General features: G+C 36.3%; 1 protein-coding gene across 1 annotated transcript; it reads left to right on the forward strand.

Moving 5' to 3' along the window:
• Window positions 1–27,151, forward strand: EPS15 (epidermal growth factor receptor pathway substrate 15; the record flags this gene model as incomplete). Its single annotated transcript, XM_010164824.1, has 14 exons — window positions 1–104; window positions 3,663–3,752; window positions 4,092–4,139; window positions 5,128–5,223; window positions 5,659–5,724; window positions 6,163–6,288; window positions 6,764–6,823; window positions 8,431–8,631; window positions 10,249–10,394; window positions 11,404–11,563; window positions 15,174–15,259; window positions 21,096–21,168; window positions 26,181–26,342; window positions 26,954–27,151. Coding segments are annotated over 14 exons (1,616 nt in total), but the record flags the coding sequence as incomplete, so codon positions are not given.
• Window positions 27,152–27,918: the final 767 nt, after the last annotated feature.

Raw genomic sequence — 27,918 nt, forward strand, 5'->3', positions numbered from 1 at the left:
CGAGAGGGAAATTGAAGTATGGATCTTTAGGGTTAATTTTATCTCGTCTCTCTCTTTTACAGCTATCGAGTGCAAATCCTGTGTATGAGAAATTCTATCGACAGGTATGTATGTGCTTGTTGGGAGAACAAACTTCCTTTTGTATTGAAAAGAAAAATATTTTTTTGCTATGGACTTCATCATGGCCAACAGTGTGTAAACAATAAAAGTTCAAGGAAAATTATTCTGCTTTTAAATATAATTTTATAGTAACTAACACTTAGGTCTTGAGCTGTATTGGTATAAATTTAATATTGATTGTAAGAAAACTTATTTAATTTGCCAGGGGACTGCCAGGTATGTATGACATACATCACGTTAGTTATAACATACTGTTACCTCTTTGGATGGAGTAAATTCCTGCAAAATGCTGTATGGATATGTTCTTTGTTCCTTTTTACAACTGAAATTTGATTTCTTGTGTTGTAGTGCAGTTAGTGTTATGTAGAACTTGAATCTCTCTAGGATATCCTCAGGGGTTCTTACAGGATGCTGTAAGGAGTGAAATTTGGGTGAAAAGCCACTGAATGCCAAAAAAACGCATATAGATCTTGCGGGTTCATTCAACAGATAAACATTTTTTTACTTTATAATGTAAAAATAAAATCCAATAATATAAATTTTATTTATCCCTGTCTTTTATATTTAGGCCCAGCAAAAATAAGGTGTCTTAATTCCAATAAATACAGCTTTTTTTCCCACTTTGTCCTATGGTGCTGGTAGAGCACGTTTTTATTCTTCCATACCAGAAGCACTTCTGAGCATTGCAAACTGAGACTAAATTAATTACCTGAAATAGCTCTGATGCTTAGTACACTTCCAGTTCTATCACAGACGTTAAGTAATTCAACTTGCATAACGTGTGTTGTGAAATGAGTATAAATCCTGGGCTTTGTACTTAGAATGCAATTGAAGTCTTAACCTTTCAATAGGGACACTTTTACTTCAAATAAAAGTTTTTCTGTTTAACCTTTTCTAGACTGACTCTCTAAACAAGGTGAGGTTAAAGGATAAATGTAAATGTGTGTGATAAAGTAGTAGGAAATTACTTAATCATGATGAATTATTGGTGAATCCTGAGTTGAAGTATTTATTTTGATGCTTAGTAAGTACCCCAGTCTCGGAATGCAAGACTCAGTAATTTGTAAAGAAATTGAAATCAGCCCTTTACAAAAAAACAGTTACTAAAATTTAGGTAATTATTTGCACAAAAAGGAACCATATCCATATTGGGTTAAATAAGAATCCTGGTTAAATCCCTTAAAGTCACCTTCCTCTGGGTTGGAGGGGGGGAAATGATAAAAAATAAACACAGCTGATACTGTGTTGCTTTGTGACTTTCCCAAAAGAGTAGAAAAGTCTGAGGCTGGAGGTTTTCTGAGTGGATGCCAGCATTACTGTGCTTACGTGCAAGATGGACTCCACTAACTGAAAAGGGGGTTTGATGCAGGGTCTTGGTAACTTTTTGCCTACAATATGAACAGCCTGTCCCATAGAGACTGAATTAGATGTTTTAAGAATCTGAGGAGCAGGCCAACTACAAGGCTGTCGTGACTGTAATTTTATTGCCCTGACCAGGGAATCCTCAATTATAGGAAACAACCTCTCCTAATTAAAATCATATTAGTTATGTTGAAAACAAAATATGTTTTTGCTTTCAAGTTAAATAAATCTTTGAGTTTTTTGTTCACTTTTAGAAGCAGAAGTGTCCACAGGCCACCTTCATCTGCTGCAGCATGCTTTCCAAATGATAAATTCTCCACAGTCTTTCACTAGCTAGTTCTAAGCCCATCTTTGGGAGCTGTTTGCCTGGAGCACCTTGTGTGTGCTGCACCGGTGAACTTTGAAGGTTGGTCTTAGGTTCCAAACAAAATATTGAATATAATCTTTGTTTAAACACAAAGCTATGAGACTGTAAATGATGCAGTGCATCATCATCGGGTGTTTTGCTGTATATTCACAAACTTTCTGTTCTATATGAAGCACTGGTTTTCACTAGGTATTCTCAGGCTATTTCAAAGAGTGCTGTGATGACTCGGTGTTCAGCAAGGACTCAGAAGCACTGATCTTCAAAAGAGGGTACTGGGAATATCTAGTGCAAGTATCAAGTTATTCTTTCTGTGCATGTACTTCAGTTTTCCATGCGTGCTCACTCGTCTGTACGATTTCAGTTTTGGTTCTCTGTCTCTTTCTTTCCAGGAAGTGTGGAAAGTGAGTGACCTCTGTTGCCCCTTTCCTGTCCTTTGAAATGTTTATCGTGTTGCAAATTCTTCTGAGTTTCAGGGCATCTCAGCTGACCACAGATGGGAAGACTCTGCTTTTGAAGATAATATTGTATAATTTTTATCTATAAAATGTAATATATTATTTAATCTATAGATCTTGTAGGACCTGTACAGCTATCTCTACGATGTGGTAAGCCTGACAGTTGAATTGACTGAAGATGCCCTTCTCCATACTGTGTTCTTTTCAGGCACCCTTTTGCTTTAGGGTCTCAAACACTTGCAGCTTTTCCTCTATTTCCCTTGTCCTTGTAGCTGATGTAAGTTTTACTGCTTGCTTCTTCCACTTGGAGGTATAGCTGAGGTACTGTTCTCACTTAGGAACTTGAATAATGATCTAGTTTAATGATGTCATTATTGATCCAGGAAGAAATGCCCACTGGTTGATATTCTGCCAAAACTATCACCAACGTTTTCATTGTGTAAATAATTTCACTTTAGGGAGTAAGCATTTCCCTCTTCCAGGGTGGTAAAGGTATCTTCAAGCAGAGCCTTCTTTTTCAGACAGTAATGGTAATTAATTCAGAGCTGGACAATTAAATATAATCAAACTCTGGGACTTTTCTGTCCTTAAAAATGAAATGCCTTTTGCAGGCATCAAGACGTAAATCCTGTGATTATGAAGGGCTAATTAGACGGGTTTAAACGATGGGCTAATATGAACAAGCTGCCCTATCTAACTTGAGAAATTCTTGGGCCTTTGTACTTTCAACTTACTACTGAAGACCGTGAAATCCAGGCACAGTCAATGGTTAGAAACTAACAGCAGTGGACATTTGATTGTTTGCATATGTATTAGTGTTTTTTCCTCAGTTTTTAAGTGGAATTAATCTAAATCTTCATTGATGACCTATAAGAGTAAGCTTGTGTTGGGGTGCCAGCTTGTGACTTGGGAGACCTGAGTTACCTTCCTTGCTTCTTCCCCAAATCAGGTCATCTAGGCAAAATTCTTATCTCCCTCTGTCTTAGTTGTGTACAGACAGATAACAGCGTATTTTTCTGGAACGTTATAAAACATAATAGAACGTGAAAGATGCTTAGATATATATGCATAGTATATCTTAAATTTGGCAGTGTTAGCTTAAGATACCAACTTCCAAAGCCTGCCTATTAATATTAAGCTTGGAACTGCTAGTTCACAATGTCTTGATTCTAATGTAACACGATTTTTGATGAAAGGGAGTTTTTCTTTTTTTTTAAGTCTGAAGGTGGTTCTCAAAGTGACTATGTTAACCTGAGCATTCTTCTTTGCTAGCTTTTTGGGAGCCTGTATAAAGAGATTGCATCATTTCAAAAGCTAGTTTATCATGTGAGACTTTTTTTTTTTTCTTCTCCCCCCAGGTTGACTCTGCTAATGCTGGAAGAGTGTTAGCTTCTGATGCAGCTGTTTTCTTGAAAAAGTCTGGATTGACTGATTTGGTCCTTGGAAAGGTATTTAATGACATTTATTTAGTTATCCTGTCTCTTGCTTCAGTTAGTATCCTGTGTAAATGAAAATACTCAGTGGTACTACAGGATGCATGATCTTCTCTAATGTGTTTTCAGTTGTGTTATCTGATAGTTTCCAACTTCAGCATCCTTGCTTATTCTACTATGTATGTAGCTTGTGGTGGAAATTAAACAGTATTTAAATTTCTCACCACAAATAAGTGCTATCATGAAAGTTAAGACCTGAACTTTCATCCAGGAATGCATTATGAAGTGGAATGAAAACTTGCCAGTTTCTTTTCAGTGCTGTGGAACGCTCTGTCTATTATTTTTATGTTTTAGATTTGGGACTTAGCTGATACTGATGGCAAAGGTATCCTGAACAAACAGGTATGATTATTTATATGATATATGATGTTACTCTAACCATTAGCAAACTTTGAAATAAGATAAAAAATTAAGATTTCTGGTTCAGGAAAGCAGGTTTTCTAACTGCTTTTTTCATTTTTTTTTTCTAATTGGAATTAGAGATGTACTTCCCACTTTAGTGTAAGCTGCAATAAATTAAGCAGTCTTCAGTTACCTCATCAATTTTTCTTCCGGTCATAAAATGAGCTGCTATGTAGCTGTGCAATACAAAATACTGAGAAGTAATTTAAGGGTTAATTTACTGTATTTTCTACAAAGGTGACATTTCCTGTTAATCTTGGAGGAAAATTAAAGCAAAAATGAAAATTCCCATAAAATCTTCAAAATTCTTATTTGTCTCATTTTAGTGGACTTGACATTAGTACATTCTGTTTGCAATTGTTCTTCCAAAGTTGTAGCAATGAGCGATGTGGCAACCAGACTTATCTATCACTGGTGCTACTGAAAAACTCTCATGTGTGTTGCTGTTTGGTTTGACGTATAGTTACTTAAATAACAGCCTATGCAGAGCCAGCTGCTTCATCCCATGGTAGGAAAGGGGGGAGCTTGTAGCATCTACCAAACAACTTTTTTTTTTTTCCCCCCAAACTTCTTTTGTTTAATTTTTATCACGTGCTGTACTTTTCTTTCCTCCCCCTTCATCAGCTGCCACCTTTGGGATGAATTCACTTCCTCCAAGATAAACAGCTGTAACTGCTACTTTAAATTTCCAGCACTCATAGGACTGAGTGCTGAGAACTGACTACACTAGCCAGGAAGCTACTAAATACCTGGAGCTTGCCTCACTAGAGGAAATCAGTAGTTGCTGACTGCTATTTTCTATCACTTTGACCCCCTTTGAAGCCATTTGCAACTCTGTATATATAGCAATACTAGAAAAGCTCTAAATTCTCCTGAAATTTGAATATTTTAATATAATAAATCCTTTAAAATCTCATTTTTCCTGTAGGAATTTTTTGTGGCTTTACGACTTGTAGCATGCGCACAGAATGGATTGGATGTTTCCTTGAGTAGTCTTAATTTGCCTGTTCCTCCACCAAGATTTGTAAGATTTCTTTTTTTAATTGAACATATCAACTCATTAATAAGAACTGCTTTTAACTGCTTTTGTTTTGTGAACAATTAGGAAGGTTTGGTATGAATACCAAACACTTCTGAAAGTGATGCTGTAGAGAAATAGGGCCCTACAATAGGGGAAAATAAGGCAGTGTGGAATAAGAGTAAGGTGCTACATGTTCTAATGGGTATTTGAATATAAAATAGTGTATAATTTGAATATGGATGGTTCTATTATTATTATCCTTAATGGAAGCAACATTTTAAAATTCTTACTTTAAGTTTTGGTATCCCTAACTAAGATAGGAGTGACTACAATGCAGTTCTGGCTTTGAGGAGGAGCACCTTCTCAAATAAGGGAGTGGGTTTGCAAGGTCAGAACCATCTCTCTTTTAAAGTGTTTTCTTTTCCTGTTTTTCTTTAGACTGATACTAGTAGTCCTTTGCTGCTTAGTGGAACAGCATCAAGTGATGTACCATGGGCTGTTAAGGTAAATTAAAGATCAGGCTATTACCTATAACTATGATGTAGTCTGCAAGAAATTGTAAATCTGAGAAAAATATAATGCTACTGGTAGCTATAAAGGATGATAAATTACTATTCATGTCAAATCTGTAATTGACCTAATTTGATAAAAACACTTGTCCCTTGGGAAATCTCTTTGTGTTTAGAAATTTGATTTATTGGAAATAGTGACCTGAAGCCATGAAAATAATTGAAGAATAAATCTCACTGGGTACTGACTGAGTCTCTAGTTAACTTAGAAATAATATATTTTTCATGTTTTCTTTTAAGCATCAGGAATGGCAATGTGTGTGTTTCCAACTGTAACTTAAATAAAAAAGTTAATACTTTTGTAAGACCTACTGTTTCTTAGGCTATGAGTGTGACTGTTTCCATAGGTAATATTCTTCTTGTGCTCCTGCAGCTGGAAGACAAGGCCAAGTATGATGCTATTTTTGACAGCCTGAATCCTGTGAATGGACTGTTGTCAGGTGATAAGGTGAAACCTGTACTCCTTAACTCAAAACTGCCAGTGGATATCTTAGGACGAGTAAGAATATCTTTCTACTTAATTGTTAATTCACAAATAATAACTGTGCTACACTCAGCAATATCAGTTTTTCAGAGTGAAGATTTGTAATAATAAGCCTAACTATTAAGTACTACCTTATGGGGTAGCCACACGTGTGTAACTATTAAAAAAACAAACAAAAAAACCCCCAACCAACTTCTTTTGGTGTTTTGATGTCACCTCTTACCACAGTGGATCAGGAACACATACTTTTTAACACATGATTTAGGGCAGAGTGCCATTAGCGTGCTCTGTCTCCAGCTTAACAATCTCTCTTCTTTTGGATGGTTTGTATGAATGGATGTTGCTTGCTGAAAACTGATGCTGTTAATCTTGATAGAATTTAGGATACGATGGAGGTTAGGCTCTTCTCACATCTGTTTTTAATGAGGTTTTAAATAGAAAACTTCTGCAGATTAGGCAAACATCTCTGTATTCTGCTTTTTCTTGGTAGGTGTGGGAATTGAGTGATATTGACCGTGATGGAATGTTGGATCGAGATGAGTTTGCAGTTGTAAGTATCTTCTGCCTCTTGGGGAGTTTGGAAACCTAATGGCAGAGGTTCAAAATAGATGTGTTGTGTATTAATTTTTGACTGTCTGTGTGGTTCATTTATTACCTTTATTCAGAGACCTTAATCAAGTTTTAGTAGTAGTTGATGTTTCTGTCAGTTTATTGCATGTCTCTCATTACACAGTAATAACTTTCTTCGTCGGCTAAATGAGCCATTAAAAACTTATACCTGCTGTCCCATGAGAGACCGAGTGTTTTGACTGAGTAAGTTTTCTCTTAATCCTCACTGTTTCTAGTACTTGAATGCCCCAAGATACCTTTGAGGAAAATTTTAAGGAAATTTATAAATTCTTCAAAAGTTCATCACAAGTTAGAATTTTAACACTATTAATGCCAGAACTGATGAAATAATGTAAGAAGTGGTAAGTAAATTTCACTGGCCGCAAGAGATGGCAAGTGAGAAGGGAGTGGGAGGCTCTTACTTTTGAAGACCCTCTAAGTCCTGAATGTGATAGCAACCATGCATCAGCTTTTCCTCAAAACTTTCACATTGTTTTTGCATGTAAATAAGTTGGAGGGGAAGGGATTATTCACTTTGAAGGAGAGGGTTTCATTTTATGCAGAGAAGTATCAAACCTTCCAAACAAGGTTTGGAAAAGCTGACAAAATATCTTAACTGCATTCTGCATTACAAGAATCTTGAAAAAGTAATGTGACCTTTCTGTCCTCAGATGAGGCTAAAGCCAGCCTCTAATTTTAATTTCTACAAACTAAACTATTGCTCATCCTTTCAGAGTCAAAATTAAAAAATAAAATAAAAAGAAAGTTAAGAATACCTGTTTAATTGCCAAGAATTGACATTATGGACAATGTTAAAACTTGCTTTGTGTTTTTTAATGTAAATATGATGAATTTACCTTTTTCTGCTGTCACATATGTTTTTGAGAAAGCATACAAGTGTAAAAATTGCATTCTTGAATATTGTTCTCGTCATCTTCAGGCACCTATGTGCTTTAGTTTCTTCTGAAACCAGTTCCTTTAAGACCCTGATAGTTAACTGTTGTTATACTTGATTTCCTGTGTTTATGCTGTAATTCTTCAGACTTCTAGCTTTGAGATCAGAAGACTGATATGCCCTAGGCAAATGTTAGACTTAAATTGAAAATCTGTGAAGTATAACATTTATTTAAGATGCAGTTTTGTATCTTGAACAACAGTCAAAAAATGATTAAAATGTACCACCCCAACAAAAGAAAGAATAGTCACTAAGTGGAGCAACTCCTGGAAAAACAGTGAATACATTAAGTGTTTAAAGTATTCTCTCATATAAAATTCCACAAGTGGTGGTACAAGCTTGGTAATACTTAGGAGAATCATTTTAATGTTCTAAAAGATACTGAACTTCATTTGCTAAGCACTGAACCTCAAAAGAAAGTAGTAATGATAAACACAGGTCAGAAGGCAATAAGCTGCTATTCAGTTGAGGGGATTTGTAAAGGAGAAACATGAAAAAATGCTACAAAGTTATTTCTTAACTAATTCTTTAATTTCTGTATATATACTTATTTCTTACATGTTTACATTCACACACCTTGTTTTCTTGTTCAGGCCATGTTTTTGGTGTATTGTGCTTTGGAGAAAGAACCAGTGCCAATGTCCTTGCCTGCAGCTTTGGTGCCACCATCCAAGAGAAAACCTATTAGTGTTCCAGGAGCAATGCCATTAATTCCATCTTCATCATCTACCAAAGAGTCTCATCAGTCCTTGCCACCTGTAGGCATTTTAGCTGCCAAAACACCATTAACACAGGTATAGTTCTGAAGTTACTTGGGGTTAGAAGATTTCTGCTCTTAATGCTGTGCTTTGGAGATTGCCTGTATGAAGAGTCTTGACACAGGTTTTTAGTTTCTTCTTGTCCTGTTGATTGGTTGATGAATTTGAGGAGGCTAATGAGAAGACCAGGTGGAGAGATACGAAATTTGTCTTCTGATTTTCTAGATGTTTTCAGATATAAACAGTTGGATAACAACACTATTTAGTAAAGATTTTGAAGATATTTTTGAAGATAAATTATTGCAAGGCATTAAGCTCTACCCAAAGGTCAGAATATTAAGAAAACAGTTTAAAAATGTAGTCCAGGTACATATCTTCAGAATGTAAATCTTCTGGCTGAAGACTGCTTTGAATGTGGACAAGTTCATAAAACAGATTGTGGCAGGCATGTGTCTGCAGTTGTATGCGCACACACGCCTGCAACTTGAAGAAGATATTAATGAAGATAGAATAGATAAATGCAAGCAATGGGAAAAGGAGACAAAAAGTCTGGCACATCCAACTAAACACATGAGATTTGGTGTTTCAAATGTGATTATTAAGAAACTTAATACTTTTCACCCCCTACAAGCATCTTATTTAATCCTGGTCAGAATGCAGAATTTGGGAAAATTCCGCATGCAAATTCAGAAAATTCAGAATGCAGAATTTGGGAAAAAGTCTTTCCAAGTAGATTATAATTTACTTATTCTATTCAAATAAGAAAAAATTGAGAAGGGGATCTAAGGTAAGAACTGTAGTACCTAATGCATAAGATACTGCTTGGACATTTGGGTACCTATATTTGCGTTATCGGTAAGAAACTGATATTTTAATTCTGGAGGCGCCAGGATTTTCATCTGGCAGTTTACTTGGTGAGTCTTGCTGTGTGTATTACAAAACAAGGGCATTCTGAATGAGTGCTTTAGTGTATGTTTTGTGTACAGCACCTTTTGGGATTCATCTAAGTGTCCTTGTACGCTGAAATTAATTAGAATCCACAAGCATGCACCTGAAGGCATTTTCACTTCAAAAAAAAAAATCTCTAGAGTAGCTTAGTGTTTGGAAAAACTGTTGAATCAAGAGACGTGTCTCTAATTCCCTGTTTTACCTTGATCAGAGGTAAATTCTACAATTTAGAATGTGTCAACTGTTAACAGTCTGGGCTTGATCAGTTTTTCAGTCCCTCCAGCTAAAGCTCTCCAGCTGGGTAAGGAGGAATAAAATTGATGGAGCCAGACAGTAAGAAGGACAGTGACTGACCACAGTGATGAGGGCACAGCCCCATGCCGGGAGGAGATCTGCGCTCCAGGGAATACTTTTAATATGTAGACAGAGATGCACAGCAGTGTCAGCCAGCCTTGGTGCTTCACTGATATAAATACTTTGCTTCTACTTTTGGAGCTGCTTGTGGATCTCTGTGCATCTCTATTTTGGAGGATAAAATTGGTTCCTGAACTAGGCACCTATATAACTTTTAAAATTTGTGCTGTAGTTGTTGAATTATGTAACTCTGAAAGTAACTATCTGAAAACAGAACAGCCTGTGTCTTAGTATTGTGGTTTTTGTTTTTGTTGTGTTTTCTTTTCCCCTTCTGTCCCCACCCCCTATCAGTGGGTTGTATCGCCTGCAGACAAAATTAAGTATGATGAGATCTTTGTGAAAACTGACAAGGACATGGATGGGTTTGTGTCAGGTGTGGAAGCCAGAGAACTATTCTTGAAGACGGGACTGCCTTCTGCTCTTCTTGCACATATCTGGTAGGGATTTTTTTTTTCCATGAAAACTGTTTAGATGACTGCATGGTTCTCACTCCTTCCTAGCACTTCTCATGAAAAGTGCTATGTTGACATTTCTGGAAAGTGAAAGTTGATTTTGGTATATAATAGCATGGCCTCTGTATAAGCAGTGGTAACTTACTTGCTTCTACTTTTGGACAGAAATGAGGGGAAAACAGGTTTATGCTTTGTATCATCTCATAGGAGAGGAAGGGTGAAAGCACCTGAACACAGATCATTACAGACAAATACTGAACTTCAGCTAAACCCCTGTATTTAAAACATCATCGTGTTGCTGTGTATCTAAACACAGATAGTATCCCTACACTGGTAATGAGAATTCTCTGTGTAAAATTCTTAGAATGTGAAACTTATAGCCCATTTAATTGTGCAATTTATTTGTCTTTCATTACAGCTAGTAGTGACACCCACTGCTTTTTTAATTGTTTCCCCACTGTAAGCTATTCCAGGGCACTCTGATAGGAATTTTTTTTTTTTTGTGGTATTGTTAACATAACCTCTAATTTAGGAGATTTAGGAAAATTAGATAGACTTCTGTTGGCTGTGAAAATTTCTTTAATTTAGAAGAAACTTTGGTTACAGATACCTAGGTGGTGTTAGTGACTCATAGCCCTGACTGTGCCTTTCACCACATCAGGAATTAGTATAACAAAGCTGTGGACTTCATGCAAAGAGAAAGTTGGTTGTATATGTCTGACTAATGTTTCCTATTTCTTACCATGCTTTACTTCTACGTTATGGTTTTTTAGAAGAGGAGATATATACTAGCAATTTTCACATTTTTAAATGACAGCAAATACAATAAACAAAGCTGTGCTTACAGAAATGAGGATTTGATTTATTTCATGTAAATCTCTGTACAGGGCTCTTTGTGACACAAAGGACTGCGGAATTGTATTTGCTGTCATTTAAAAAAGGCTATACTTACAGAAACTAGGATTTGATTTATTTCATGTAAATCTCTGAACAGGGCTCTTTGTGACACAAAGGACTGCGGAAAGCTTTCAAAGGAACAATTTGCTTTGGCTTTCTATTTAATTAATCAGAAGTTAACAAAGGGCATTGATCCACCTCAGGCTCTGACTCCAGAGATGATTCCACCTTCAGACAGGGGTGTTGGCTTACAGAAGGTAAGGAGGAGTTTGGCATTTTTGACATTCAAACAAAGAATGTTAGTTTCAAAGGCTATGCAAGAAACACCTCAAGTACTGGCATACCTTAAATTTATCATACTATTGGGAAGAAAACAAATCTTAAGTGCAAAGAATTGACAAAACACTGTTCCATTCATGTTTCAAAATGAAGCTGTCATTTATTATGCCTGCCAACCAAGCAGAGAGATCTTATGTTGAGAAAGCATTATTTTCTATTTTGAAAGAGTAGTCTTTCTACTACCTGTCTAAAGAAATTTTAGTTTGCATTTGAAAGAACATGCAAATTCAATGTTTTTCTCCTAATGTGTTCACAATTACCTTTTTTTACATTTCTTTTTGAAGAAGTCTGGAAACAATGTGGACTAAATAAAGTTTAAAATTTTATACTTAAATTTTAGAAGTAAATGGTCCTCCATTTTATACTTCACAGATAGTTTAAATGTCTTCATAGGCCATTGATCGTCATCTGTCTTAGTCCAGCAGTAGGCTTATACCTCAGCAGTTCAAGTTGTATCTATCAGAATGGTAGATGTCATCACAAATTCTTAGTTGTTTTATGCATCACGAAGTCTGATGTGGGTTACCTTTTCTTGGTTGTGCAAAACATTGATCTAATTCTACAGTTTTCTTAAACAGAATGAAAAATTCACAGCTGAAAAAATGAAACTCAAAATTTGGCACTTTTGAGTTTCTGTAACTGATATCTAATTTCTTTTTACATTCTGTTTTTAAAAAGTAATTGCTTTATTTGCAACTCTACTAATCTTTTTTGTATGTTTGCTTTCCTTTCTATGTCTCTTTTCTAGTTTGGACTGTTTTTTCCATTCTGCACCACTCTGCTTTTCATCCTTATTATTCTGTCAGTTTGTTAACTCTGCTTTCTCAAGGTTAGAGAATCTTTGCTTTTCTAATATTTACTGTCTGTTGGTTTAATAATGAACATCCAAGACTCTTACATAATCATTGAAACAGCACAGCACTTCTCTGAAGTGTCACAGTATGTCACGATCTCAAATTATTGCTGATTTCCATTGTTCACCTGGAGGAACCCCAAGGTTCTTCCTTGAACTGAGACCTCTGTGGCTGTTACTTGTTGGCAGTATGTGCTGCTTAAACTTAAAAGAAAATGCTGTGTCATATCCTGTTGAAATTGCTGGGGAAGTGGTGACAGAGTAGTAACCCAGTATGATAGTTGAGTTATCATTAGGACTATTACCAATGGTTTTACTGATTATATTGCAGAAATATAGTGATGAGAACACATTAGATGAGATCAGTGTTGGTTACTGCTGTTCTGTGTGTTTAAACTGTTTCTATAGAACTCTCAGACATCAGTGTGGTTTTTTTGTTGTTTTTTTTTTTTGCTTTACTAACATAAACAAGAGTAAGAATACTGTGAATGAAAGAAGGTAAGAGTTTTTAGTTAGCTCTGTAAATCCTTACCAAGAATTTGTTTTATTAGACTGAGCTGAACCTTTAGCTCATTTTGAGCTTTTTCAAAACAGATGTCTTGTTGATACGAAATAACATGTTTGTCCAAGACTGTTGCTCAAGGCTTGAACCCAAAGGATAAGAGCAGTAGGCAGAAATAGGCTTTTTGCTGCTTTTCTTGAAGTGACGTGGCTTACATTATTAAAAAAAAACGAACACAAAACTGAAAAACCTAAACAAAAATCTCCAAATCTTAGACTTCATTGACTAATATACAGGTAGTAGCAGAAATGTCAGTAAGTATAATGGTAATCCATTATAAAAAAAGAAGGGAAAGTTAACTTGTGATCCTTCTTGGTGGATGTTCAGAATGCATATGAATGTATATTGCTGTTTTCTAACGTTTGGTTTCCTTACAGAATTTTATCACCACAGTAGTGTAACTTTTATTTCGGTTTCGAGGCCTGAGTGCAGATCCCGTGAATGGGACACAGCAGCAGTCTCAGCAGCAGTGCTTGTTGCTGTGTTGCTTTACCTAGAACTGTTTCTAGTCACCAAATTGCACTTGCATTGCCAGCCATAAAGTGTATACTTGCATGCAAGCTCCTCTTAAAGAATTTTGACAGAAATTTACTTTTATTCCTACTTTGAGTTAAAAACTCCAAGCATTGTTTGCATGCATGTTGCAGTGGAGTAAATGGAAGCAAATAGTTCTAACTTTTGTCTTTTTTAACTGTGTATTGAAGCTAAAAATGTTGGCTTTTATGTTCCTCTCTTGCACCAGTTCTCCTGAACAATTGAAAATAAGATTGAACTACACTTTATTCCAAGTTTGCTGCTGGTGTTTAGTGTGTAGAATTTCTTTAAATGATGGGAGAAGGAGACCTGGAAAGAGTTTGTACTTGTAGCTAATAGCTCCATGTTTTCCTTCTGTCCCTGTCCTAGGAGAAGTAAAAACTTCCTTGTTGGAACACCATGAGCAACTCAGGAAAAATCCTGTGTAATTCCTTTAGAACAGGATTGAACTTCATAGCTATTTAGCCAATTCGAGGAGCTGTACACTAACCAGTTTAAGAATAGCTGTATGTTTGGGTTTTTTAATTCTCAGTCCATGCCATTTGCTCTAATAAAATATGCATGAATAACTTATAGTTCTGCTGAATAACATTCTCTGTCAGTGTGCTCAGATTTACTGTTGAGATCTTTTCATGGCTCTTGGGTTGTTTTGTTTTTGGGTTGGTTTGTTTGTTTGTTTTCCCCCCAGAGTATAAGCTTGAATAAACATGTAGTTAATAGCATCTTGATGTATCTTTAGAGAAACTTCAGCATTTAAAGACTTCTGTGTTATTTGGGAGGAATGATTTGCCTTTTTTAATTATATGTACTACTTTTCCTCTGAACTTTATATTTGTCCTGGATGACATTATTTGAGGCTTGAAGAAATTGATGTATTTATAGAAGATAGTTACAGTGACTACGGCTTCCTAAGCATGTTCATGTTGTCATAAGGCACAGTAGAACAATTACAGTATTTGCTAATTTGTGTCTTCAGCATTTGTTCTCTAGTCATTTATGGGTTTTTTGAAACAAATTGTATTACAGTTGTCGTCTTATTATAAAGACGAAGTGAATGGGAACTTATGGGTGTAAATTACCTATGACTTTATTATCAAAGTTTAATTCAGTACTCTGGAGGTTCACGTTAAGCTAGCTCGATATCACTTAAAGCATTGCAAAGGTCTGTACTCTGCAACAGGAGGATCACCAAGGTGAAGAAATGTAAATATAAAAGCAGTAAACAAAGTAAACCAGTCTTAAGTGAATGCTAGGAAGCCAGCTAAACGTTAACTGTAAGATAAATCTCAGAACTAGATTTTGTTTTTTTGGATGATCAGGATATCCTGTGCTTTTGTCGAATATGTCTTCAAGAGTTTACAGGAGATGAACTCTGTTTGAATTACTAGATGCATTGGATGTATGTTGTATTCTGTTAATATAGCATCTGGACTGCTTTGGTTTTTTTGAGATCAAAGATTTGAAATGCAATGCTACCAACAGTTGTTATAGGAGGACGGCTCATGCTGTCACAAAAAGTGAATATAGTTGTTGGACAGCATAAACTGTAAACTAACAGTATTTATATTTTATCTTTCAGAGTACTCAAGGACCGAATTCTGTAGCAGATTTTTCTGCAATTAAAGAACTTGATACGTTAAACAATGAAATAGTAGACCTGCAGAGGTAGGTAACAGAGGAACAGTCATAGTTACATTAGATTCAGTTGTGCTATTTACTATTCTTTAAAAAACAACGATTGAATGCATAAGAGCAAACCAGCTGGTAATAGTCTGCTTTGCTAAAATAAATTATTGGTATGTCTGTAATACCATTTAACACTTCTACTCTTTATTCACTCAGATGAGTGCATTTAATAACAGCCAGACTGGGAAAGATCTGTCTGTCATGCCTTCTGGGTATGTTTCAGAGAGCTGCATATGTTAGCATCCTGAGATGGAAATATTCTCTCTTGTTCGTCTTTATTGGCAGATGAGAATGGAACAGATCTTTAGGATGCTGAAACCATGATATAAATTGGTATTAGTTGTCTTTGATATGTAGAGGGAACTTTAAGGACTTTTTTCTAGTGGTAGTAAGGAAGTAAGATTGGGAAAGGTCAAGAAGTATATTGGGTAGAGAGTGGGAAGATCACAGTTTCTATATGGACCTCTTCTAGGGTTTTGATGGTGGTAAAGATGGACATGCTTTTCTTCTGTTGAGCAAAATAAACTGTTGCACTGAGAAAAACTGTTTACAGTTCAGGTCTGCAGACCCTTGAATTCCATTAATTATTTCTAAGGTAACTAAGAACATGACTTAAAGCGACTAAGAAAACCAAGTTCATATATGTTGTATAGTCTTTGTCATATTCTCAGAACAGCAGATACTTTTTTTTCAGTGATTTTTTTTTTTTTTTGGCACTATCATAAATCTACTGAAAGTTATATTAAGAACAGTTAATTCTACTATTTTATAAGTGAGAGTACTTTGTCATGGTGCAATCTGCCTGTCTAACTCATGTTGATTGCAGGAATGATTTAATTTGGCAATGTGTCAAAGCACAGTCTGTTTCCTAAATACATAAATGTTTTTCGCTTCAGCTGCATATTCTCCCTTTTATTACTCCCACTGCCTCCTGACTTCTCTCTCATCTGCCTTCCTCTGTTGTTCTTTAGTTCTTTGTATGAATTCCAATTTTGGACTCTCCCATTTATTAACCTGAAATATGATTTATGACTGTATATTTGCTGTTAATATCTTGGAGGGAGATAAATTGTTCACTAACATGAATTTTTAGATGAAGTTGAGTTTACGTAGGTGGACTTGCAACCTAACATGCAAGTAGGTCTGCTTATAACTTGTTTTCTTTTCCTGCTGTGAGGAATGAAGGAACTATGGCCTTTGGAAAGTCATTGCTTCTGTTTCTTCAGTGGCAAATTTAGTTGGACAATTATTTAAGACATATTTGAATGATACTAGATTGCTGAAGGTACAGTAGGGTCAACTATTAGTATGTATTTATTTTTAGAAAGGGGGAATTATGATTTAGAGGTTCAGAACAGAACTGGATTAACAATCAGAGGCTTAAGCCTATATTGTCAGACTGAAGTACAGTAATAAGAGGTTTATGTGGTTGCACTGAGAATGACTAGGAAACTCTCAATGTTCTACAGTGAATTGTGGCTCAAGTAATTTTTTTTTTTTTAATTTCAAGAAAATTAATTTTTTGATTACTTGGAAATCCTTTAGCCACTGTAGAAGAGTTATTTTGGTAGCAGAGTAAATGTTACTTTTCTGTACCTTCCCTAAGCACAGGTAGCAATGCTGGGCAACAGATTAATCTTTATGGAAAATGTAGGAAACTTTTTTTTTCATCTTTGGCAAATCCACATTTCTTTTATAACTGATGAAGTACACTTTCAATCTTGATAGTTATCATATAAAAATGTAATTTAAACTTAACTTATTTTTGTTCATTATTAAACAAGATACAGCGTTCAGCTGTTGAACTCTATATGTAATAATTCTAGTCCATGATTCCATTGAGAAGTATCCATGAGAGCTGCATTTCTGAGACCTAGTAATAGAAATTGAATCTATTTTTGAACTGCATTTAAAAAAAAAAAAAGGCAGCAGAGGAAATGCCTGAAAAGAATGACAATGTCTGGAAAACACAGCTTTTTTGAGACACTGAGCAACAAATACAGAGGTGATGTGTTTGTGGCTCAACAGTTTGTGTGGGAAAGATTTCTGGTAGCCAATAGCTTTTTAATCTAATTCAATAAAAACAATGTCAGGAAGGTGGAGGTTGAAGATCAGATGAAGAATAAAATGCAGAACCCCTCTGGTGAGGGGAATGATTTGTCTGGGGACGTTGTGGAGCCCGCATCACTTTGAGCCTGTCAGCACTGCTGCCTGTAAGTTCTGTTTCAGTTGCACTATATTTTTAGAAAGCTATTTGAAGCTTTTTTGATCAGTATGGTGGGAGGTTAGACCAGATGTTCTTAATAGTCTTTTTTGAGCCGTGAAACCTTTTTCTTCCCCAGAAAACCCTGCCTTGCTTTTGTGCATTCAGAGCTAGTGACAGCCCACACGTTAGTGGAATTATGAAAGATGTCCATGCCTTGGGAAAGGGTAGGTGGACCAGATGATCTTTACAGGTCCCTTTTAACCCAAACCATTCTACGTGATTCTGTGAATTTCTTCAAGCTTTACTAATACAACATTCCTCTCTAGGCATGTTAAGTAGTAGAGTTTAGCTTAGAGTAAATCTTACTCTGTGTAAGTGTGTACACGTGGGACAGCAACAGTTATATTGTCTTGAGTATAAATCAGGTTAAAAGGACCATAGAACTGGTAAATTGTCTCTCAAAAGTAAGGAAACAGCGAAATGTCCCCAGAAAAACAGGGCAACCTCTCCATGCCAGACACTTGCATCAAGCTTTTGTTTCAAAGTTCGGAGATCTACAGCTTCTTAGCAAAGCAATGGTAAGAATTTTCACGAAGGCTAGATTATTTCTTCTAATCACTGGTTTGGAACTAGTTGAGCTGTTGCAGCTGAAAAGGTTGGGGGGAACAAAGGGGAGAAGAAACTAGGTGAACTCTGGACGTTTTTTCGAGCATTGCTGAACTGAAGTATTACTACACTAGGAATTCCCAAAATTACAAATGCATGTGAAAATAAGAAACGCTGGACCACTGTGAGTGTAGACGATGCTACTAGCTCTGGTCATCTGTCACTTATGGAAAAGAACTGTGATTTTTTGCTTTTGTAACTCAGGTGGTTCCAAGCGTTGGCCATCAAGGAGCCCAGCCAGAGTTGTTTCATATTTGGCTAAAATGCCTCTGCTGACATGGGGACTCCTTAGTTGTCAGATATCAAAAATATTTGCAATCTGCTGGCTCCCATTTAAAAATTACTCCATTCACAAATTAGTATAAAACTTAGGAATTTACTGGCATTATTTGATTGTAAATAATGAAGTACCTGCATTGGAGAAACCATTTATTAATTTTGGGATTGTTTTTAGTCATTGTGTTTAATTTCTTTGATATGAGGTTCTCCTGACAGGACTATTAAAATATATAGGGAAAATGTATTGCTTTCATAAATTGACTTGAATTGGTTGCAAGTGTACTTGATTGGCAAGACCACAGTTGGGTTTGGGTTATTCTTCCCTCTGCCACCCCAAGTGCTGATATGGTAAGGCACTTTGTGATCCAGGAAATCTGTCATATCCAATAAATCAATTCTGTTACTTGTTTTTGGTTCTTTCAGTTGCTGAGCATTCCTACAGGGGCATACCAGATAGTTTGTAAAAGAAATGGAGGCATTCAGAAGAATTAGTGAATTAAGTAGGTCTGTGTTGTCTCTTTTTTTTTTTCTTTTTCTTTTTTTATTCTTTTTTGAAACAAAGACACATTACTGGGGAGGAGGAAGGGATGTGTTATGTGTAGACTCTATACACTCGGCTTGTTTTGCTTTGCCTGAGACTGCCTAAGCTTTTTTGTTCTGCCTGACAATACTTCTTTCACTTGATTGTTTCCAATTCATTGTTTGTGTTGTGATTTAGCCAGTGTAAACTGCCTGCGAGTGGGTATTGTATCCTGTTGCTTGCTGTGCTGGTCCAGATTGCAAGGTTTAGGTGCCTGACTTCTGTTGAAGTAAGAGTGATCTTCATCTCTGACAGTCTCTGAGATGTATCTGTGACAGTAATGTGGAGAGGCTGTATATTAAAGCATACACAGCTGCTTGCATTTCTATTTCCTGCTCAGTTTTCATACCTGAGCAGGAAAAATAACAAGTGTTTGTTTACCTAGTCAATTATTCTCTTTTATCTTCAATCAGGAATAATATGCCTATTAGCTGTACTTGATGCATGTCTGAGGGCTTGAAAGGTATTTTTCAGCCTGGCTTGTGTTTAGATCCATGGAAGTGTTTTACTAAGATTGTAGAGCCTTTGTTCATGGGAAGTTACAGAAGGCAAAACCAACAAAACTTTTTTCAGCTCTGTGTTGCAGTGCTTTAAATACCTCAGTACAACTGTGCTACAAATACTAGTTTATTGAGCTAGAGGAGTGTGCTATGGCTTTGATGGAAATGGTAAAGACTTGCTTACAATTTCCATGACGCTTTTTTCTGATGAATGGAGAGTGAGGAATTTTATGAAACTTGAAGGTTCACACTTCAATAAATAACTAGCCTTGTTCTTCAGAGTCCTTCTTTCCACATCTTTCCTTTTCCTTCCATGTAAACCTTCCCTTGGGGGACAATCAGCAAATTGCTCTGTAATCAGATACTGAGATAAATAATAGCAGAACATAATCTATGGTAATTATTTTTCAGAGCAAACATTCCTTTAAGATCTAACATCTGGATTTTTTTTTATTTTCCATTGTCATGGTTTAGCAATAAACAAGAATTCCTCAGCTTGAGTAAAGAGAACTGAGTAGACCTGCTTTACTTTGGAGACAGAAATGCTTCCTTCTGTATTAGACTAAGAGTAAACAATAAGATTAATAGTTTTAGATTGATTAACAATCTGCTGCTATTAGAATATGAAGTTACCTTAATTTCAATATGTATTAGTAATATAATTTGATAGTTTTTCTCTATGGTATTTCATTTAGAAATATTACATTTATTGTTCAAAATCTAACTTTTAATGTGTGTGTGCTGATTTGAAATCTTTATGGAAGTAAATATCTGTATACAGAAGATAGAGTTAAAACTAAAGCTTAATGCTTTTCTGCATCTGTGAAAGGAGAAGAGATTTCATATTCTGTCTAGAGATAAACATTATTTTTTTAAAACAGTAACACTTCAGAGTTGTATGTTGTTTTTTCCCTTTCTTAAAGCTATTGTTATGTCTGACTGCCAAGAATTTATTGATGGTAATTCCCCTGTCATCAGCAGTCACTTTTAAACTTGAATAAATGTCTGTAGACAGACTTGATGTGACACAGCAAATAACTACCTATGGAGTCTCTGAGCACATAGTGATTACAGCAAGCCAACCTTTCTTCTTCTGACGGAGCTTACCAACAGATATAGCAAAAATCTGATGGGCAAAATTCGTGAATCAGCTAGATTGGCCTGCTGGAAATGTTTTCTAGCTGCTGTTAGCATAGGGATTACTGTGTTTGCAGGGGTTAATAGATGGAATCTGATGCAATCCCTCCCACTTTTCCCAGCAGTTTTCATTAGACTAGTGCTCCATAGCAACAGTGAGATCACTGGAGACAGTATTTCATTGATTTCTCCCTCCCGCCCCCTTCCATTTTTGAGCCATTCTTATCACTGAAGTGCAGTTGGGTGAAAAGACAGGGGGTTTTTATGCAGAACACTTCTGTGGGCTTCTGTCTTGTAAATAATTTGAAAAGCAGAAATCCATTACAACTTTTGTGTTTAATGTTTCACTATGTATTTAAAGAGAGATACAGGCTTAGGGGGCTGGATAACTGTACCTGCTGTAGCTGACGTTCTTAAGTATTCTTGCATTGTTTGCTGGTCTTCTAGGGAAAAGAATAATGTAGAGCAAGACCTGAAGGAGAAAGAAGACACCATCAAGCAGAGGACAAGTGAGGTCCAGGTAAATAAGACACAAAATTATTGTTCAGACACCTGATATTGTACCACTGGTGCTTTAATGGCAGTGGGATTACTGAGCCTTTCGATCACATAATTTATTCAGTGATGTGATCATCTCTGTGAAAAGAGAAAGATTGGTGGCTCAGGAAAAGGATGTCCTTTGAAGTGTATTTTCTGTATGAATGTGGATTGGTGTACATGTGTATATCTATATAAGTGTGTGAGCTCCTAGGACATGTAGCCTACATAGAGTTTTAAATGAAAAATACTACGAAAGAATAGATTTCTTTTTTTGTTGTTTTGTTTGTTTGTTTTCTTAAGCAAGGCTATCTAATGTATAATTAAAACTAAAGAAGACCCTGTAGCACTGCAAATTAATAAACTTAAGTGGCTGAATTAAAAGGGCTTCTATATGGGGTTGCTCCTTAAGAGTCGCAGTAATTACTAGCTTGGGAGGAATGTTGCCTCAAGTTAATTTTGCCCATTATAAATGAATTTTAAAAATAATGTTTGATTTTTTTATTTAAAATTATGACATAGAATTTTCAGAATATTGGAAAATTTAAATTTTACAAGTGTTTTACAGGGATTAAAAATGACAAAGTCAGCATCGGTGTTCAGGGTGCTAACAGTCTAGCCATGCCCTGAATGAAATGCTGCAAAGCAATATTTCAATTAAATTTTAAGCTGCAAAAGCAACTGGAGTTGCTGCTTTAAGAAAAAACTTCAGTATGATATGTGATCATGTACATTTATTTCTACATTGATTTTAGAAATCTTTATTATTTCAAATGATCTTTATTTGATTAAAAGCAAATAATGCAAGATTTCTGCATTTTATTTTGTGTTGGGGAGAAAAAGAGCAAATGTGTTACAACCGTTGTGAATTTTGTGCTTGGCTATTTAATATCTTTAAAGCCTAGATGATAATTAATAGTCTGACCTTTCAGAAGATAATCAGATGCTGGCCTGTTAGTCACAATGGCAGCCAGATTCAGCAGCTGCAGGAATGCACACTGAAGTTGCCCATGTCTGTGATTCTGTCCGTGCATGCAGCAGTCATTCCCCTCCCCACTCTGCAGTTTGCCTTTTCACACTGGTAAAAATTCTGGGTATTTCTGGCTTTGCAGAAAGGGTGATTTTGTTAGTGTGTTCTGGAATCTGTGTGTGTTCACATGAAGGCTGAGTTCTCTGGTGCCTTTGCACGAAAGGTATATAAAGCTAAATAAAAACCTTACCTCTAATGTTACGGTTTTAGTGTCATCTGCATGTATTTAGTGTTTGATAGTCAGCAGCATTGCAGAATCAATTAAGTCATTGTATCCAGAGCAGTAATGTTGGAAGCAACTGTCTCGGGTCCTTAACCTCTTAGTGATTGCACAAGCTATTTATCCCTTGTTAAATACAGAGTTACAGAGTTCTGTCAGTCTGCAGAGGAGGACCAGTCTGTTACTGGCTTGTCAGGAAAATGAGAAACCATCAGGATCAAACAGGATATGGCTGCAGCATTTATTTAAGCTGGTGGCCCTTTGTCTCTGACCCTTTCTGTCTGGTCCCTTTCTTGCTTCTGAGTGTTGGAGGACCTGCATGTTACTGGAAACTTCAGAGAACAGTGGTGACAGACTAAGAATGTCTTTAAATCATGCTTTTTTTCTTATGTTTTTATTCTAATGGTGACATTTCTAAAGATGGTTTGCAAAACCAGTGTGTTCTAATTTGCCACCATCAAGCCGGTTCTGTGGCATCACACTCCAGGTTTTCTGATACCAGAATTACTTCCATGGACACAAATCAAAATCTCCAATACAGCCGTGGTCTGTGATGGATCAGACTAACTTGTATGGGAGGAGCAGAAGAATGACAGTTTTTCTTCTGTAAAATAATTTATATACTATGCAAATAGATACTAAAAAGCAAAGACAGAAGAAGAGTTGGAGGGAAAACATAGCGTACTGGTGGGTTTTAATGTGCTTATTAAATATCAGCTCTTCAGTAGCAAAGATTAAGGGGTGTTTTTTCTTGAAAAGTTATGGGCAGAATAACAAAGATGGGAAACTTCTAAGGCACCATTTCTTAAACTTATTCTGTGGTTGGATTAGCATTTTCCTACAAATATGGGACTAATAAACTCATATATGAAATATTCTTCTTGGCAATAGAGAACTTTGTTTTACAGAGTTAATGTGTAACTAAAACATTAAGTTTTGACCACATACCAGGTGGCATCTGAAAGTGCCTTTACCTGACTGTCCCTTTGCTCTCCCATCACCAGTCTGCTCTTCCAGACACAGATGCTGAAGGACTGTGTGCCTCAGCAGCCAGGCACTGCCTCAAGCAATGGGCTTTTGGCCACATTCACAGACTCTTATCTTCCATCTAGCATGTCACATGTGTGGGCATGGTTTGTCAGTCTACCTGCTAAGACTTTGAAGTAAGTGGCGAGTCTCTTGGCTTTCCTAAGAATTACCACCCATTCCCTAGAATTTTATTGATGTGAAGTCAAAAGGTCTGTGTTTTGTTTTTCAACGGACACTGAAACCTGTAAAGAAGTTTTTAGAACAAACGCATGTTGTAACTTCTGAACAGAGTATAAAATGTTTATATCAGTTGGGAAGAAAATGTAAGTGCATGTGAGACGCTGCTTCAGAGGAGAGGGAGGGAAAAAGAAAAAAGGTGAAAGGCATTTTGGAATTGTGGCCTTCCCAGTAGTCCAGAATGTTTCTGGCCTTCTCTTCTAGCCTTCTGATCTGCTTGTTATCCTGAGTTTTCTTACAGAGTTTTATGCTCCAAATATCCCACTCAGCACTGGATTTTCCCTGTTCTTTATTTATTGCAGTGCACCAATTAAAATGTCAGCGAAGTTTAACTTTTCTGTGCTGTTTGAGGCTTAACAGTTGTTAGCATATGAATCATTTGGGGAAGTACAGACTGGCAAGCTATTAAATCTGTTGTCTATCTGTGGAAATACAGATCTCTAGACTTCCCTTGTCCCACACTACATTAGCATGGAGAGCATCATTGAAAATCTAATACGAAGATTACCATTACCATAAAAATGCTAGTTTGTACCACCTCAGATATGTTAATAGTTTTCATACAGAATCTCATTCAGTGCTGAACATTAAGATGCTTCTTCTGCACTGAGGGTGTTCTTTGAAATCAAAGCTTAATTGGAGCCTGGTTCACTTCATGAAGATGTATCTTTTGAGTTTTAGCCCCAGTTCTGTGTATTGTCTCTACTCTGACCTTTAATTTTTGAGTGGTTATATGAACATGTTTGTGTTTGGGTTTTGGTTGGGTTTTTTTCCATCTCTTTCTTCTGGGAGCCATCAGGCTTAGTCAGGTCTCTTCAGTGCTTCTCTACTGCTGTGCCTAGGACAGACTGGGATTCAAGGAACAGTGGCAAGAGTGGAGGTGATCTATATTTAGCTTGTGTGTATATGAATTCTTGCTTCCTTTCAGAGAAAGGAGACTGAAATCTCTTTAAGCTGTTATTTTTCCCCTCATTGCTTGTGTTGAGTACATTGCTTTTCAAAGCAATGTAAAAATGAATGGATCAAGGGTGTCCCAATTATCCCAAGTCAGTAGCTGCTGTAAGAGCTTCTTGTCTATGTGCTCATTTGTCTTTCACAGATTAGAAATAACCAGGAATTCACCTACTCTGACTGCTGCACATCAGTCACACCCTTTACTGAGCTTCAAATGTGATTTGGGGTTTTTGTGTAGGGTTTTTTGGTGTTTTCTGTTGTTTGGTTTGGGTTTGTATGTGGGGGAGTGGGTTTTTGGAGGGGTTTTTTGGGTTTTTTTGTTTTGTTTTCATAAAAGCATCTATGCTGTTTCTTTAGGTAGTCTTCCCATTGTCTTGAGGTTATCTGTTTCACTAGCATCTGACTGCTGCACCATATGCCTTTCTATTTCTATCTGGCTTTTTTGTCCTGATTATCTGGAGGTGTTAGCACATGTGGATAAGCCATGTCCCTCACAAAAAAACCCCCAAACACCTCTAAAAAAGGACAACAGGATTTTAGCAGAGAGCAGCACACAAATGTATGATCTAATCAGAAATTCACATCAGCTTGTTTTCTTATCCTCCTTAATTTTCTTTTATCTCTATTACCTTTTTACTATTGTTCATGATTCTTCCTTCAATGACCATATTTTCTCAGAAAGGCTGTAATCTTCTGTTTTCATCTACTATTTTTTTGGTTTGTATTAATCCTTTCTGTTCCCCCTGTATTATCTCTTCCTCTTGATTTAATGATTCTTTCTTCTTCCTAAAGTATTTTCTCGACTCTTTTCTCAATGTTATTTCTGCAGTTTGTTGAAGTATAACTATTCCTATTGCTCAGAAATAAACTAAATATCATAGGATGCTATTTAATGTACATAGAACACAAGATACATACTTACCAGTCATAAATTAAAAGATACCACATTGTTGTGTATGGAGTGTGCATTTCTTGTTAGTACTGTCACATGGAAAATAAGTTTTTGGCTGATTATTGCAAAATAATCAGGGAGGTTCTAGAAGGGAGTGCATTTGGGTTAATAATGCACTAGTTTGGCCCTTTACTATGTTGCTAAAACAAGTTCCTATTTTTGGCTATGTGTTTTTGAAGAGGGAAGGAGCAGAATGAAATCCTATTATTAAGGAACTCGGTAAAATATATTGCTAAAACATAGGAGAGAGAGACAATGTAGCAATCTGAATAAAGACAACTTCTAAATTCAAAATGAAACCCTAACCTCCCTGGGAGTAAGACAGTTAATCTCTGTTGATGCACAGTCTTCAATGTTTCAGTGAATTTTTTCTTACTGAAGAAAAAAGAAATAGCCTGATTATTTTTATGTATTAGAATTTGAGAGTACTTGCTTGTCTGACGTGTTACAAATGCTTTGAAAGAGAATTTGTTGATACTTTGAAATCTGAGTTAATACTGCATTTTTTGCTGCGGAATTTAGTGGTTAGGAGGATAGAGGGAACAAATGCAAAGCTAATCTGTTTAATTACAGGATCTACAAGATGAAGTAAAGCGGGAGAGCAGTAATCTGCAAAAGCTGCAAGCTCAGAAGGAGGAAGCACAGGAAATCCTTAATGATCTTGATGAGCAGAAGGCCAAGTTGGAAGAGCAACTTAATGATATCAGGCAGAAGTGTGCAGAGGAGGCCCATCTGGTAAGGTCTAGTGGCTAAGGCCCTTGAAAGAGTAAACTCCTTGTTCTGAAGCACCCAGCCTTGCAGTGTTACAGTTGTTGGGGCAGGAGAAAAAACTTGAACAAATAAACATCTTGAGTGTCAAGATTTTGTGACCAGCAGAGAACAGGAAACATGTCACTTATTTCAGTGACCTGCTAATTTAGTATCGTTATTTCAACAAATATACTGAGATATACTTGCATACCAATAAAGTGAAGTGCAAACAAATAATGCAAAATTATAATGCAATGTAAGTGTAATTAGAAGCACTAATTACTGGCACTGATTTCTTAGCAGTTAAAAAAAAATACCTTGTGGTTATGTAGATTTTTTTTTTCCTAATATAAAGCTATATTTCTTTAAGATCTAAAATTATATTTTCAGTATTAGAAATATCTGTGTTGGTCAGAAAAACAGCTAGAATACTATGATCTTACGGAGACCAATAGGGAATTAACCTTTCATTCAGGTGTGATCTATCTTTCCAGTAGCTATGAGGTTTTCACTACTTCTGGTCATAAATGATAGTATTTGGATGCGATTGGAGGTGGGTCTTTTATTTGGCTTTGAAATATTTGTTCCTGCTTTAGATTGCCATGCTGAAGGCTGAAATAACAAGCCAAGAATCAAAGATTTCAGCATATGAAGATGAACTGACCAAAGCTCAAGAGGAACTGAGTCGCCTCCAGCAAGAAACTGCAGAGCTTGAGCATTGCATACAGTCTGGGAAAGCACAGCTGGGACCTCTTCAGCAACATCTGCAGGATTCACAACAGGAAATCAATTCAGTAAGGCAGTGTGAAAGACCAAGAAAAAAAAAAAATTAGCTGACATCCTTTAGTGTGTTTTTTCTTAAGGGGAAGGCATTGTTTTATTTTTTTTCTTCACTGTTTGCTCATGTCTTTAGTTACTTACACATGTGTTCTGTGCTAGTAGTTGTTGGCATTCTCAGAGGTGGACTCAAGTCCCTCAAGATACTTCATGATTTTTTCTCCAAGTTCTGTTAATAAAAAGGGATTAATTTTTTATACTTCACAAATAATTTGTATTAATGTAATGAATGAAAAATAGATAATGCATGTTTAAATTATCTATGTCCAGTAGTTATTGAAGCTGTCTTGCTCAGCTATGGCCTGGGGCATGCTCTCACTGTTCTTTAATTGATGTGAAGTCTGTATAAAATTGCTAGCATTTTCTTAGTGCATTGTTGAAGGGGGGAAGTATGGTGAGTGTTAGAATATATTGAATTGAGACTAGATATTGAGAAGCAGAGAGATGGCTGCGCTGGTTTTTAAGCACAGGATTGTGCTTTGAACTGCCTGCTGTTACAGACAGTCCTGGCTCCTACCTGTAATCAGTGATTTATTTTTCCTTCAGTGATGTGTTTGCTTGCACACCCTTTCATCATCATTCTTCTCCTTTTCTGACTTGCCAGATGTCTAATATACGAGCCAGAGTTGCATCGTTATCAAGTTAAAACGAAATCCTTCCTATTAACTTTGAACCCTAGAAATGACTGACTTTTGGGTTGGTCATTTCACACAATTCATGTCTG

Source organism: Antrostomus carolinensis, unplaced genomic scaffold (assembly GCF_000700745.2).
Source record: "Antrostomus carolinensis isolate BGI_N321 unplaced genomic scaffold, ASM70074v2 scaffold1133, whole genome shotgun sequence".
In the NCBI taxonomy this organism is placed as follows: domain Eukaryota; kingdom Metazoa; phylum Chordata; class Aves; order Caprimulgiformes; family Caprimulgidae; genus Antrostomus; species Antrostomus carolinensis.